The sequence below is a fragment of the Anomaloglossus baeobatrachus genome, chromosome 5 (genome assembly GCF_048569485.1).
Source record: "Anomaloglossus baeobatrachus isolate aAnoBae1 chromosome 5, aAnoBae1.hap1, whole genome shotgun sequence".
Classification (NCBI taxonomy): domain Eukaryota; kingdom Metazoa; phylum Chordata; class Amphibia; order Anura; family Aromobatidae; genus Anomaloglossus; species Anomaloglossus baeobatrachus.
Window position 1 is genome coordinate 27,341,357 of NC_134357.1, and position 16,366 is coordinate 27,357,722.

Sequence of the window (16,366 nt, forward strand, 5' to 3'; positions counted from 1 at the left end):
CTCTGCAACAATGTATCAATTCTGGAGGTTTCTGCTCAGATCCCTGATATTCTGGTGATCAGTGACGTCTCTGAAGGACGGCAGAGCATAGAGGAGGAGCTCAGGGATATAGGATCTACACACTAGATCCTCCGAACCGTCTATATAAGACGTAATCAGGGGCAGACCTATCACTGGTGCAGCCGCACAGGGGCCCTACAAGTCAGGGGCCCATTGCTACCTACAAAGCAGGTAAAATTGTGCAATATAATCAGCTATTGGACTGTAAAGGGTGCATTTACTGTTCTTGCACAGGAGCCCTTTTCCATCTATGTCTGCCAGTGTGCATAATAGTAACAAGACTGATAATAACAATATAAATAATAATAATATGCACATCCTGCCATCCTCACCTGCCTTCTTTATGTCCATCATGTTCTGTTCTAGAACGTCATCATCTTCATAGACCCCCATTGTTTTCTAAAAGATCTTGCCCAGTTTACTTTTGCTGTAGCGAGTCTCCCTCACATGAGTCATCCGCCGTCTGAGTGCAGAACACTCAGGACAAAGATTATATTCAGAGCAGGAAACCGCCCTGAGGGCGGTTACCATCATACCATCAGTTATGTGTACTGAGAAGCTTATGAAACTGGGCACCTGCCAGCTTCTGGTTGTTGTTAGAACGCTTGAGCTGTTTTGCAGAAAGAATTAGGCTACGTGCGCACGCTGCATTTTTTGACGCTGCGTTTGTGCATTTTTACCGCGTTTTGGTGCATTTTTGGCTGCGTTTTGATCTCTGCGTTTTGCTGCGTTTTTCCAATGCATTGCATGGGGGGAAAACGCAGAAAAACGCAGGAAAGAATTGACATTTCCATTTTTTTTTTTTTTTTGTTTTTTTTTTTTTAAGCTCAAAAACGCAGCTTAAAAAAAAAGTTGTGTGCGGACAGCAAAAATGAAACTCATAGACTTTGTTGGGGAAGCAAAGTCATGCAGTTCTGAGCCCAAAAGCACATAGCCTAAGGCTATGTGCGAACACTGCGTTTTTCGCAGCGTTTTTGCGTGTTTTTCAGGTGCGGTTTTGCTCAGAAAACTGCATGACTTTGCTTCCCCAGCAAAGTAAAGTCTGAGTTTTCATTTTTGCTGTCTGCACACAGCGGGTTTTTTTAAGCTGCGTTTTTGTGGTGCCCACAAAACACAGCATGTCAGTTTTTCACTGCGTTTTCCACCGATTGAGTTCAATATGATGTTCAAAACGCAATGAATAACGCAAATTGCAAATATAGCTGCGTTTTATAGGACAGATTTGTTCCTAAATCTCAAAATACAAACTAACCAGTAACAATGGGAGAATCAATGCACGGCTGTAAATACAGAACAGACCAGCAGGGGGCAGGAAGGAGCGGTAACTGGATCTTGTATAATTATAGCTCTGAGAAGTAGCAGAGCAAACAACACACTAGGGATTAACTCCTAACACTCTTATTAGAAAAAAACAGAATAATTTTTTTTTCTTCTCATTGACCCTGATCACACAATGCAGTCACAGGAACAGTCAACTGACCATCATAATATCATCAGCTACAAAGCATATGCACGCCCTACAGCTGCTGGACGCTCACAGTGCGATTTTAGCACGTTTTTTGCTGTGCTTTTTAGTGCAGTGTCACAAAACTGCAAGGAAATCCTTATGCCAGCAAAGTCAATGAGAAACCTGTAGTGTAGTGGATATTTTGAAGATTTTTTTTTTCTTGCAGATTTGGTGCAAAACATAATCTGCAGCATGTTAATTCTTTCAGTTTTTTTTGCTTCTGTGTTTCACCATTGTAAGCAATAAAAAGTGCATGAAAAAACCCCATAAAAAAAAATGCATCAAAAACTCGTGGGTTTTTTTTATGCAGTTTTTGCTGCCAAGAGATGCTGAAATGGTGCAGAAATTTCTGCAACCAAATACTCAATGTGCACATAGCTTTAGGAGGAGAACTACACCTATATACATAATGTACAATACCCTGCAGGGTCTCAGATCTGGAAAGTCTTGATCATAAGAAAATGTCAGTATTTGGATCCACTCCCGGATTGTAAGTAATGACGATACGCAGCTGCCCTTATCCTGCGCAGTAAAATCACCCCCCAGTTTCTGTTACTTTTATTAAACTGACACAATGTGTGTAAAGAGAGCGGGATAAGTGTATAATGTGTATAATACCTGCTTTATTCTTCTGGGCAAGAATCATCAGCTTCCAAGGTTTATTATATTCTGCATTAGCTACAACAACAAAAAAGTAAAAAAGTAGGAAATAGAGAAAATATTCTAATCAATGAAGCAGTAATAAATACCAGGGTATAAGTGTAAGGTCTGTGTTTGTCACAAAAGTCCCAGATATAAAAATGGAGATGCTGGAAATGACGGATAGAACAGGAGACAAAGAGTCCAATGTCTGCAGGAACTATTGCCAAGCAGGCGAGGGTTGATATCTAACTGGTAACAGCTGGGGTGGGGGGGGATAGAGTGGATATGGGGGTGGGGGGGATAGAGAGTGGATATGGGGGTGGGGGGGATAGAGAGTGGATATGGGGGTGGGGGGGGGATAGAGAGTGGATATGGGGGTGGGGGGGGGGATAGAGAGTGGATATTGGGGTGGTGGGGATAGAGAGTGGATATGGGGGTGGGGGAGATAGAGAGTGGATATTAGGGTGGGGGATGAGGATCAGACTGTTATTGTTTATCAGAATATGTGCAGGAGGACAACTAATGGGACATAAAGTGTCAGATGTTCCTCTGCAACAATGAATCAATTGTGGAGGATTCTGCTCAGATCCCTGATATTCTGGTGATCAGTGACGTCTCTGAAGGACGGCAGAGCATAGAGGAGGAACTCAGGGATATAGGATCTACACACTAGATCCTCCGAACCGTCTATATAAGACGTAATCAGGGGCAGACCTATCACTGGTGCAGCCGCACAAGGGCCCTACAAGTCAGGGGCCCATTGCTACCTACAAAGCAGGTAAAATTGTGCAATATAATCAGCTATTGGGCTGTAAAGGGTGCATTTACTGTTCTTGTACAGGGGCCCGTTTCCATCTGTGTCCGCCAGTCAGCATAATAGTAACAAGACTGATAATAACAATATAAATAATAATAATATGTACATCCTGCCATCCTCACCTCCCATATTTATGTCCATCATGTTCTGTTCTAGAACTCCATCATCTTCATAGACCCCCATTTTTTTCTAAAAGATCTTGCCCAGTTTACTTTTGCTGTAGCGAGTCTCCCTCACATGAGTCATCCGCCGTCTGAGTGCAGAACACTCAGGAGAAAGATTATATTCAGAGCAGGAAACCGCCCTGTGGGCGGTTACCATCATACCATCAGTTACGTGTACTGAGAAGCTTATGAAACTGGACACCTGCCAGCTTCTGGTTGTTGTAAGGCTAGGCTTTGCGTTTTTACCTGCGTTTCTGCAGCGTTTTGAGCTGCAGCGTTTTATGGCTTGCATTTTGTTTTTCCATGTTATCCTATGGAAAATGTGAAATTTCTAGACCACACTTTGCGTTTCAAAACGCTGCGTTTAATTTGCATATTTTGTGGCAAAAACCATGCGTTCAAAGAAGCAACATGTCAATTGTTTTTGCCATTTTGGGTGCGTTTTGCTAACATTGAAGTCAATGAGAAATGGCAAAAAACAAGATTCCTACAAATTCCTGCGTTTTACCTGCTTTTTCAGTGCAGAAAACATGCGTTTTGGACTTACAAAACGCATGCTCTTTGCACATTAATTTAATGATTTCAAATGTCCCTTTTCACACACACATAATCCGACAATTAAATTAAAGAACATTTATAATTAATTGCTATTTTTCTAATAAATACTATATTACCGCTATAATTTCATTATATTTCTATTTTCTTTATAATTTCTGAAATTATGTATTTAATCCTTTTTTTTCCTCTTTTTTCATTATTTTTGACTGTTTAAACGTTATTTAGCAGTGTCTTGATTTTCATAACGCATCTGTCAAAAAGCAGGTGGAAACGCATGTAAAAACCGCTGAAAACGCATCAAAAACGCGGTAAATATGCATGCGTTTTTAGCGCTAAAGTTCTGGAAAAGGCAACTTTGGTCAAATCAATTATGCCCAAAACGTGCGTTCCGAACTGCAAGAAGGAGAACGCAAAGTGGAGCCATAGCCTTAGAACGCTTGCGCTGTTTTGCAGAAAGAATTAGGCTATGTGGCACGCTGCATTTTTTTGCATCTTTTTTTGACGCTGCGTTTTTGATCTCTGCGTTTTGCTGTGTTTTTCCAATGCATTGCATGGGGAGAAAACGCAGAAAAATGCAGGAAAGAATTGACATGTCCATTATTATTATTATTATTTTTTTTTTTTTTTTTAAGCTCAAAAACGCAGCTTAAAAAAATTGTGTGCGGACAGCAAAAATGAAAACTCATAGACTTTGTTGGGGAAGCAAAGTCATGCAGTTTTGAGCCCAAAAGGTCATAGCCTTAATGAGACAATTACAAAAAGCAACAGTTAAAAATTAAGGCTGTGTTCACACATTGCGTTTTTACTGCATTTATTTTTTTTTTACCGCAAATTAAACAGCTGCTTTTTTCCATTATTATTTATAGGCGGTGAATTTTTTGCAGTACCAGCACACAATTGTTTGTTTTGTCTTCCTGACTGAATAAGGCTAGCTTCACATCAGCATTTTTCTGCCTTAAGGCAAAAAAACGCAAACTGCATGTTACAGGATCCATTTTTAAAGGAGAATAACGCATGCCACCGCTAGTGACCTGAACGTTTTTTAACTGGATCCGTCTACCGGATCCAGCATAAAAACGGACTGTTCACTTGCGTTTGCATGCATTTGGGTGCTGTTTTTTTGCTTAGTTTTGACAGATCCGTTTTTACTATGTGATCTGCCATTCAGCTCTGCTACATGGCCGCTGACAGCAGACACGGACAGAGCCATGTAGCAGAGCTGAATGGCCGCTGACAGCAGACACAGACAGAGCCATGTAGCAGAGCTGAATGGCCGCTGACAGCAGACACAGACAGAGCCATGTAGCAGAGCTGAATGGCCACTGACAGCAGACACAGACAGAGCCATGTAGCAGAGCTGAATGGCCGCTGACAGCAGACACAGACAGAGCCATGTAGCAGAGCTGAATGGCCGCTGACAGCAGACACAGACAGAGCCATGTAGCAGAGCTGAATGGTCGCTGACAGCAGACACACAGAGCCGCACGATCAGAATGAAGTCGGATGAACGTCACCCGACTTCATTGTCATCCCGCGGCTTTGTCTGTGTGTCATGGCCTGATTTTCTGTCACCAGTGAAAGTCTCACCGGTGCCCGCAAATCCCCTGAGTGACCGCAGTGAGCCGCGCGATCAGCGGTGCCGTCACTGAGGTTACCCGCGGCCACAGCAGATATCCTCCACCTGAGATCAGTGGTCGCGGGTAACCTGAGTAACGTCATCGCTGATAGCGTGACTCACTTCAGTTGCTGCAGGGAGCTCATAGAGGGCGGTCGTGGTCTGTGACCGCTCTATGTCAGCTTCTGATGTAGCAGAGCTGAAAGCGTCGTCGTGGGACCTCGGTGGATTATGTCGGACATGGAAGGGTAATTGGGCACTTTAATAAAGTGGTGAAAGAGGTTGTTGTTTTTCGTCATTTATTACAAATAAAGGATTTTTTGGTGTATGTCTTAGTTAAAGAACATGAACAGGTTAATCATGGAAGGTATCTCGGGGAGACGCCTGCCATGATTAATCTAGGACTTAGTGGCAGCTATGGGCTGCTGCCATTAACTCCGTATTACCTCGATTGCCACCACACCAGGGCAATTCGAGATGAGCTGGGTACAGTCCTGGGACTGTCACATCTAATGGATGCGGCAATTCTGGGCGGCTGCTGGCTGATATTGTTAGGCTGGGGGGCTCCCCATAACGTGGATTTCCCCATCCTGAGAATACAAGCCTCCTGCCATATGGCTTTACCCTGGCTGGTATCAAAACTGGGGGGAACCGCACGCCGTTTTTTTATAATTTATTTATTTTACTTCATGATATAGACCCGCCCACCGGCAGCTGTGATTGGTTGCAGTGAGACAGTTGTCATTCATCGTGGGGGCGTGTCTGACTGCAACCAATCATAGGCGCAGGTGGGCGGGGAAAGCAGGGAATACAAGATTGAATAATGAGCGGCCGGCTTTTTCAAAAGTGGAGAAGCCACCGGAGCAGTGTGAACACCGTGAAGTGCCGCGCCGGTGATCGGGGAACAGTGAGTATGAGAGAGGGGGGTAGAGTGATAGACCGATATGGATAGAGAGAGACAAACCGACAAAGAGAGAACAGAGACTTGAACAAAAAAAAAAAATAGTTAGCGGAACCAATAGTTAGCTAATAAAGAGATACAGAGATATATAGATCAATATATCGAGAGAGAGAAAAATATAGGATAGATGGATGCATGGTCAAAAAGTGCAACTCACCGGATCCAGACATAGCCGCATGCAAACGGATGTTGCCGCTAGTCCATTGACATTGCATTGAGCAGACAACGGATCCGGCAACATGCATTTTGCGTTTTTCTGCCGACCGGCAGAAAAACGTTGATGTGAAACCAGCCTAAGTGCTCCATGGAGGAGCAGAAGAGACAGGTTTAATTAATGGGAATGAGTGGGGAGGGGCTGAGGACACATAACAGGGAACATTTGTGAAGGAACACAGCTCTGTGACAGGCAGAGGGGGAGTACTGTATTCCGAGGGAGGGGGGAGGCAGAAGTGGGTAGTGATGGGGTAGTGTATTTTGTGTGTATAGGGGTGATGGGAGGTGCATTGTATTATGTCTGGAGAGGGGGTAATGGAGGGTGCATTGCAGTAGCGTAACTAGAGTTTGATGGGCCCCGGTGCAAAGTTCAGACCTGGGCCCCCCCCCCTCCCCTTCTCCACGTACACCGACACTTTGGGTACGGGATAATGACACTGACACTTGGCTCTTACCCACAGCACCCAGATTTCTCATGATCTGAAATCCCTCTATCAGCACCCAGATTTCCTATGTTCTGATATCCATATTTTCCTCAGCACCCAGCTTCCCCATGCTCTGCTATACATCATTCCCTCAGCACCCAGCTTTCCCATATCAGAGCATGGGAAAACTGGGTGCTGAGAGAAGATGTAAAGCAGAGCATGGGAAAGATAGGTGCTGAGGGAAAGAGCCTTTTTCCCTCAGCACAAAGTGTTCCCATCCGCTGCTTGTATCTTTACCCCCCCTTGTTTATAGTTCTCCAAATACTATAATGGCCCCCACATAATCCTTCATGTATTAGAATACACTTCCATAGTCCTCCATGTATTATAATGCATTTCCCATAGTTCTCCATGTATTATAATTCACCCCATAGTCCTCCATATATTATACTACACCCTCATAGCCCTCCAATTATTATAATACACCCCCATAGTTCTCCATGTATTATAATTCACCCCATAGTTCTCCATATATTATACAGCACAACAGTCCTCTGTTTTATAATGCACCCCCATAGTCCATGTATAAGATAGGCTCCATAGTCCTCCATATATTATAATGTAGCCCCCATAGTCCTATAGGTATTATAACGCAACCCCATAAAACGTCATATTGTATTATGCAGCCCCATACCCCTCCATGCATAATGCACCCCAATATTCCATGTATAAGGTGTCCTTCATTTTGTATCATGCAGCCCCCTACTCCTCCATGTATAATAATGCAGTCAGCCTCCCAGGCCTCCATGTATAATAATGCAGCCAGCCTCTCCAGGCCTTCATGTATAATAATGCAGCCAGCCTCCCCACCCCAGGCCTCCATATATACTAATGCAGCCAGCCTCCCCAGGCCACCATGGCGACCTCTGCGACCGTGGTAGTTACGCCCCTGCCCGCAGCGGCTGCGGTAAGGAGAGTGGGGGAGTGGTTAGCGGCCGCGACACAGAGGGGGGGGGTGCGGGGGTTGTGTTTGGTGAAGGTAGCAGTGGCGGTGGGAAGGGTGCTGGTACTCACACAGGCCGAACGGGTGACAGGGGAAAGTGCAGCACACAGCATAAGCTCCCTCTCCTCCGATCTCCTCCCTCTGCTGTGATATGGATAGCCCAGGGGGCGTGTCCAGGTCACAGCAGGGAGCTTTCCTGTATTAAGTACAGGTCGCAGTCCGACTATCAGAGTGAATGCACAGGGACTGCCATAAAGGAGGTGAGTAACTGTCGTTACAAACACCAAATCCAAGATGGCAGTCCCCAGTGCTTCAGTAGCACTAGAATTAATTAAAAACTAAACAGTGAGTTTAATTTTGTATTAAAAATACTTGATTTCATAATCACTATTATGTTCAATCTATTTTTATTGAAATATTAACAGGATAACAAAGTAAAATCGCATATAAAGTCATGTAAAGAGTCACGTAAAGAGAGCAGCCAGCCGATGTCACAATCAAGAAGCATATCAATTATCAGTTATTTTCCCAGCTACTGATACATGTATAAAATCAACAAACTTGCTGTAATTTCAAAACAGATACTTATATGTATAATCAGACATACAGAAATTATGATGATGTTCAAGATGCTAAAACTAAGAATGGTAAGCCCTAAGGTAGAGATTACCGCATGTAAAGTGGGGAAGAACAAGCAAGACAGTTTCTCTACCTCTTGGTTAAACTTGCAATTATAACTCATCATGATTATGATATTCCGTATTATCGGTATTTATGTGATTAGAAGTAAGTATCAAGAGCATAAAGTGTGTAAGGGTATAAGAGAAAGATAAGGCATAGAATAGGTAGCAAGAAGAAAGTAGGAAGGGGGGAGGAGAAGATGCCTCTGAGATCTACTTTATTAAAACAGTTTGTGAAAGTCTGGTGAATCCCTTGGGGGCGACCGCATTTGTTCGAAGATGTGTAATAATAGCCTTGGAGTCTCTCTATACCGGGAATATTTCTGATCTAGCAGGTCTCTAAGAGTTGTCCGTTTAAGGACTAATTCGGCCAGAACCATTGAGGTATGTGTTAATTTGTGCAGATTTTCGAGCTCGTGGATCTGTGTCAACAACTCCCCCCACCTCTTTCGCCTTTTCTTTATTGATCCTGGAGCCATGTTTGATCAGTACTCCACGTAGGACATACTTCAGCGCTTCCCATTGGGTAGGGAGAGAAGTCGTGTCAGAATTGTGTATCTGCATAAAGAAGTCAATTGAGGCTTTCAACTCCTCTAGGCAAAGATTATCCTTAAGTAAGTTGTTGTTTAGCCGCCAGGTCCACGAGCTTTGGGGAAAGGATGGAACCTGTAGGGATAAATAAACTGGGGCATGGTCGGACCAGAGGATTTCCCCTATTTCAGCACTTGGGTTCCAATCCAGGGCCCCATGGCTTACCAAGAAATAATCTATCCTACTGTATGTATTGTGTGGTGAGGAATAGTATGTATAGTCTCTACCTTGAGGGTTCAAAATTCACCACACATCAATCAGCCGGAGGGCGTGAAGGGTCCGATTCAAGGTACGTAATTCTCTGATGCGAGTTGTGTTTCGTCCAGATGATGAGTCCAAGGCCGAGTTCATTGTGAAATTGAAGTCCCCTCCAATTACCAGCATCCCCTCTGCGAAGTCAGAGAGTAGTGCCAAAAGGGTTCTGCAATAAGAAATTTGATTAGTGTTGGGAAGGTACCAATTTGCCAATGTGAAAAACGAGTTAGCTATTTTCAGCTTAAGGAAAACATATCGACCCTGTTCGTCAATGCTTGAGTCAACTATCGTATGTACCAGTTGTTTATGGAGTGCAATCGAGACCCCTTTGGATCTAGATTCCAGGTTAGTGCTATGGAACCACACCGGAAAAAATCTCTCCTGAAATGTGGGTACATGATCCTTCTTAAAGTGTGTTTCCTGGACCATAAGAACATGAACTTTTTTCTTATGCATAGAGTACAAGACCTGTGAACGCTTTTGAGGGGTGTTAAAGCCTCGTATGTTAATCGAGCAACAATTAAGTGTAGTCATGTTGCTCTAGGGACCTCAGAGGTTGGAGGTGGGGAAACAAACAATAGGGAGGGTGCGGGAAAAACACTAGGAAACGAGTAGGGGGAAAGATCTAGTGGGTTAGGTTTAGATAAATAGGTTAGGACAAGCAGAAAAGGGGAAGAGAGAGAAGAAGAAAGAAAGAATAGAGAGGGATGAGGGGAAGAGAAAGGAAAGAGAAACAAGGGGAGGAAAAAAGAGTGACGTATTGGTAGATCTACAGATGTGTATCTAAGTACGGCACTCAATACGTGAGCCGATGGGAGGGGAAGGAAAGGATGTTAAAGATGTGGAGATGTAAAATATATATATATATATAAGGTGTTAAAATACTGTATATATGTAAAGAAGGGGGTCACTAATATCTACTCCTGCCTGCAGCGAGCAGAGACACAAAGAGGGGACAGTCTTTCCACTAGGGACCTATTCCCTGCCGGACCGGCCCCAAGACCAAATGCTGAACATGGTAGACCCTTGTCGGGTCGTGTAAAGACATCAACAGCCAAAAATCTAATCAAAATCCTAAGCATAAACCAATAACCAGATATCCTGCAAGAATAATGCCTATATATATTGTGAGGTAGCGTGGTCGGCTGCGCAGCAGAAGACACGGGATCCAGGCATTAAGGTTCACAGCACACGGTTTAATGTCCAAACAAAAGTCCACAACAATATACATGTGCCTCTCCAGCAGAGAACTCAGGGAGTTCTGTTCACTCCCTCACACCCGGCACACCTGCCCTTGTTCCTGTTTCCATTTAACCCTTCCTTCAGCCTGTAGGGAAACAGCATTAACCCTGGAGTGGATTTACTTTCTATCATGGAGTGAGCACAACCGGGGCGAGACATACCGGCCGTCATAGATAACCCCGGTCACAGTCTCACATACCCCCCCCTCAGTTCAAGCGTGCGGGGTTGAACTCCCACCATCAAACACGGGCCGCGGGACAAGGCATCGGCGTTGCCCTGCAACCCACCGGCCCTATGTTCAACCGTAAACCGGAAGTTCTGCAGAGAAAGGAACCACCGGGTAACCCGGGCATTCCGTTCCTTGGCGGACCTCATCCAGACCAGTGGAGAGTGATCCGTCACCAAGCGAAACTGCCGTCCCAGCAGGTAATAGCGTAGGGACTCCAAGGCCCACTTGATCGCCAGGTACTCCTTCTCCACTACGCTATAATTCCGCTCGGGAGGGGTGAGCTTCCTACTTTAGAAGGTGACGGGGTGTTCCTCCCCCTGAACCACCTGAGACAGCACTGCCCCCAGGCCGACCTCTGAGGCGTCAGTCTGTACTATGAACTCCTTCCGGAAATCAGGGTGTACAAGAACGGGCTGTCCGCACAGGACCCCCTTCAGGGCCCGGAAGGAATCCTCAGCCTGCGGAGTCCAGCGCACCATGACGGACGTCTTGCCTTTGAGAAGGTCCGTCAAGGGGGCTGATAGTCCCGCAAAATCCTTTACAAACCTCCTGTAGTACCCCACGATACCCAGGAAGGCCCTAACCTGCTTCGTGGTCAGGGGTCTAGGCCACTTCTGGATCGCCTCAACCTTGTTAATTTGGGGCTTAATCACTCCTTGGCCTATCACGTAGCCCAAGTAGCGGGCTTCCATGAGTCCCAACGCACATTTCTTGGGATTGGCTGTCAATCCGGCTGTTCGAAGCGCGTCCACCACCGCTTGTACCTGTTCCAAGTGGGTCTGCCAATCGGAGCTGTAAATAATGATGTCATCAAGGTACGCTGATGCATACGCCTGGTGGGGTTCCAGCACCAAGTCCATCAACCTCTGGAACGTGGCCGGAGCGCCATGTAATCCAAAATGCAAGACAACATAGTGGAAGAGACCCTCCGGAGTAACAAAAGCGGTTTTCTCCTTGGCGGACTCCGTCAGTGGCACCTGCCAGTACCCCTTGGTCAGGTCGAGCGTGGTAAAATATCGCGCCTGTCCCAGCCTATCAATCAGCTCATCCACCCGGGGCAGGGGGTAGAGATCGAACTTGGATATTTCGTTCAATCTCCTAAAGTCATTGCAGAACCTTAAGGAGCCATCGGGTTTTGGTATTAGGACAATCGGACTAGCCCATTCACTCCGGGATTTTTCGATGACCCCCAGGCGTAACATTGTCTTTACTTCCTCTGATATGGCTTGTCGTCGAGCCTCCGGTACCCGGTATGACTTCAGGCGTACCTTCAGGTGGGGCTCGGTGACAATATCATGTCGTATCAGACTGGTCCTACCGGGCAGCTCGGAGAAGACATCGGGGTTCTGCTGAACCAACCGTCTGGCCTCTCGCCTCTGTGTCTTGGTGAGGGCTTCTCCAATCCTTACTTCCGGTTCGTCCTCTCCGGAGGTCGCTGGAGCCGGATGTGAACGACCCGAAGAGGAGGGAGATGGGGAAAAAACAGCCATCAGGCTTTCCCGTTCCTGCCAAGGTTTTAATAGGTTGACATGGTATATTTGTTCAGGTTTCCGCCTACCGGGCTGCAATACTTTATAGTTAACCACCCCGACTCTTTCCTTTATCTCGTAGGGGCCTTGCCACTGAGCCAGGAATTTACTCTCCACCGTGGGGATTAATACCAACACCCGATCCCCGGGTTTAAAGGTCCGCACGCTGGCTTGTCTATTGTAGCGGTCGCTTTGCGCGGCCTGAACCTCCTGTAAATGCTCCTTCACAATTGGCATGACCGCGCTTATGCGGTTCTGCATACCCAAAATGTGTTCAATCACACTTTTATGGGGGGTGGGCTCTTGCTCCCATGTGTCCTTTGCCAGGTCCAACAATCCCCGGGGATGTCGCCCGTATAACAATTCAAAAGGCGAAAACCCCGTGGATGCCTGTGGCACCTCACGGATGGCAAACATCAAATAGGGAAGCATCATATCCCAGTCTTTCCCGTCTTTTGAAATCACCCTTTTGAGCATGGTTTTCAGGGTTTTATTGAAACGCTCGACTAAACCGTCCGTTTGAGGATGATACACAGACGTACGCAACTGCTTGATCTGGAGTAGCCGGCATAGCTCTTTGGTCACTTTAGACATGAATGGGGTCCCCTGATCCGTAAGGATCTCCTTGGGCAACCCCACCCGGCAGAACACAGCAAACAACTCCCAAGCTATAAGCTTTGCTGCAGTATGTCTGAGAGGTATCGCCTCGGGATACCGGGTGGCATAGTCAACGATCACTAGGATGTGTTGGTGCCCTCGAGCGGACTTTACGAGGGGCCCCACCAGATCCATCCCTATCCGTTCAAAAGGGACTTCTATAATGGGTAACGGTACCAACGGACTGCGAAAATGGGTCAGGGGTGCGGTAAGCTGACACTCCGGGCAGGTTTCGCAGAACCGTTTTACCTCCCCAAAGACCCCGGGCCAATAGAACCTTTGCAATATTCGCTCCTGCGTTTTCTTGACCCCTAGGTGGCCACTCATCAGGTGTTTATGAGCCAAGTCGAGGACCCGCCGGCGATACGGCTGGGGCACCACCAACTGCTCTACCCCCACGCCCCGTATTTCATCTACCCGGTAGAGTAAATCCTGCTTAAGAGCGAAATGGGGGTACCTTACCTGGGCACCGGGCAGCTGTGCCACCCCGTCAACTACTGTCACCCGACTCCGGGCATGTATTAACGTAGGGTCCTGGAGTTGGGCTGTCCCAAACGTATCCGGGGACGCCTCCAACTCCGGGATGGGCTCGACCATCTCAGCCTCTCCTGCCAATACCTCTAGGGGTGACCTATCGGGTTCACACTCTGTCCCTATCATGGTGACCCCTACGGCAGGCGTCCCGGATTCAGGATTGTAGGGCTCAGGTCCCGGACTGTCCAATATCTGAGGGGACTTAGGGGGTCCCTTCCATAAAGTCCAAAAATAGGGCAGATCCCTTCCTAGGATCACGTCATAAGGAAGAGTGTTAAGAAGTCCCACCTCATGTTGCACCTGACCGCAAGGTGCTGTGATGGTGACAATCCCCGTGGGATAGTCTCGGCGGTCCCCATGTATGCAAACCACCCCCACGGTACGTCCTGTGGCCTTTACTTTAGCCCTCAAGGTGGATCGCACAAGGGTCACTAAGCTTCCGGAATCCAACAATCCTGTAACCGGACATCCATTCACCTGTATTTGGCACAAGTGGGGCTCCGTCTCTGGAGAGACCAGGTCAGCGGTATACACCACCTGAGCATACATTGAACCCCGCCGGGTAACCCCACAATCCATGGGCTCCGTGGTGAGTGGACACTGGGCTTCCATATGTCCCACCCGCTGGCACCGCCAACATCTAATAGGGAAGGAAACCCCCTTGATGGGTTGTCGTTTAGGGTACAGAACCTTCCGGACCTCAGGAATGGCGGCCGCGGCCTCAGACGGGACGGTAGGGGACTCCTGCACCGTTGTCAGCGGTTGGTCCTTGGCCCTAGGTTTGGAGGGGCCGGACCGACGGGCGGTACGCAAAGTCTCAGTGTCCCGTATCAAGTCCTGCGTAGCCACATGCCGCTCTACCAGGGACACTAATTGGTCGAGGGTACTCGGGTCACCCTGTCCTACCCACCGTTGAACGGTGACGGGTAAAGTGCGCACAAAACGATCAACTACTACCCTTTCCACCATTTGCGCCGGGCTCAGAGTGTCAGGCTGCAACCACTTTTTTACAAGATGCAACAAGTCATAGGCCTGGGAGCGTACGGGTTTGGCTTCCTCATAGAACCACTGATTTACACGCTGAGCCCGTACATAGGTATTCACCCCCAACCGAGCCAGTATTTCGGCTTTCAGGGTCGCATAGTCAATGGCGTCCTCGGTACAGAGGTCCAGGTACGCTTTTTGGGGTTCCCCCGTCAGATAGGGCGACAATACCTCAGCCCACTGGGGGGTCGGCAGCTTTTCCCGCTCGGCCACCCGCTCAAACACCGCCAGGAACGCTTCCACATCATCCCCCGGGGTCATCTTTTGCAACGCTTGTCTCACGGCTTTCCGGACGCTGCCGTCGTCACCCGGTCCCGGGGTTGTTGCTGCCGGTCCGGCATGGATCGACTTGGCCAGGAGAACCATCTGTTCTTGGTGCCTTTTTTCCTGCACTTGCAAGGATTGCTGCTGACGTTCCAATGCCCGGAGCAGGTGTGCATTGGTCTGTTGCTGCTGTTCATTAGCCTGTTGTTGCTGTGCATTAGCCTGAGCTAGCTGCTTTAGTATGTCCTCCATGGCGTCACTGGGTTTGGGCTGTAGTATAGCCGCTCGAATCCAGGACATGTGCTACCGGGTAACCAGGGATGGATGCTACACCTCACCGGGCTGGCGTGCCCGCATTCTCCACCATATGTGAGGTAGCGTGGTCGGCTGCGCAGCAGAAGACACGGGATCCAGGCATTAAGGTTCACAGCACACGGTTTAATGTCCAAACAAAAGTCCACAACAATATACATGTGCCTCTCCAGCAGAGAACTCAGGGAGTTCTGTTCACTCCCTCACACCCGGCACACCTGCCCTTGTTCCTGTTTCCATTTAACCCTTCCTTCAGCCTGTAGGGAAACAGCATTAACCCTGGAGTGGATTTACTTTCTATCATGGAGTGAGTACAACCGGGGCGAGACATACCGGCCGTCATAGATAACCCCGGTCACAGTCTCACAATATGTATGATAACATATTACAAAAACCAATAGAACGTGTATGGTTCCTGGAAATACTGCCTTCATATTGGTGGTCAGTCGCTCAATGTAGGCGATATGAAGATTGTTCCAAGAGTCCTTCTTCGGGTCTTATTGTAGGGGAAGTTCCTCAGAAAAGATTCAACGGGTTTCCAAATAGTACATTTCATTTCACCTCTGTGGTGTAGATAAAGTATTAGACCTTCTGATTCCTCCCCTGCGGGGGGTATCTCTGCTCCTCTGGTCACGGGTTCGTTGCGGGAGCGGAGGTATCAGGTCAGATGAATTCTCAGTTCTTCTGTGTACACAGGGCCAGTCTGCTGGAGAAATGTGAACCATTGGAATTCGTAGGGCTGAGCAGAATTTTGGGAGGTCGTGTAGGGTGCGGAGCACTCGCAGGGAGCCTGCCTGGCGTACCTGCAGTCTGAAGGGGAATCTCCATGAGTAAAGAAGGTTTTCTTGCTTCAAAATATCAAGAAGAGGTTTTAGTACTCTCCTTTTTTGTAGAGTGTGACGAGAAAGGTCTTTTAGAAGCAAAATAGGAGTGTCTCTGAGTATAATTTGTCCCATCTGGCGTGCTTTAATTAGGATATCCTCTTTTTTCTTATATTTGTTCACTTTGCATATGACATCTCGTGGGTTAGCACCTTGTAGTGGCCTTGGGCCCAATGCTCTATG

General features: G+C 47.2%; 1 protein-coding gene across 3 annotated transcripts in view; it reads right to left on the reverse strand.

The window, feature by feature from the left end:
• The window catches only part of LOC142310725 (C-type lectin domain family 2 member A-like), a 33,208-nt gene extending 29,939 nt beyond the window's left edge, over window positions 1–3,269 (reverse strand). For 2 of the 3 annotated variants that reach the window (XM_075348348.1, XM_075348350.1), the window contains exons 1-2: window positions 3,149–3,269; window positions 2,186–2,245 (exon numbers count right to left, since the gene is read on the reverse strand). In XM_075348348.1, the coding sequence (XP_075204463.1) occupies window positions 2,186–2,245; window positions 3,149–3,209 (121 nt within the window). In that variant the 5' untranslated portion in view covers window positions 3,210–3,269. Of the gene's footprint in view, window positions 1–392; window positions 514–2,185; window positions 2,246–3,148 lie in introns of those variants that run through there. The other variant, XM_075348349.1, reaches the window with a different exon arrangement.
• Between the last annotated feature and the right edge of the window lie 13,097 nt (window positions 3,270–16,366).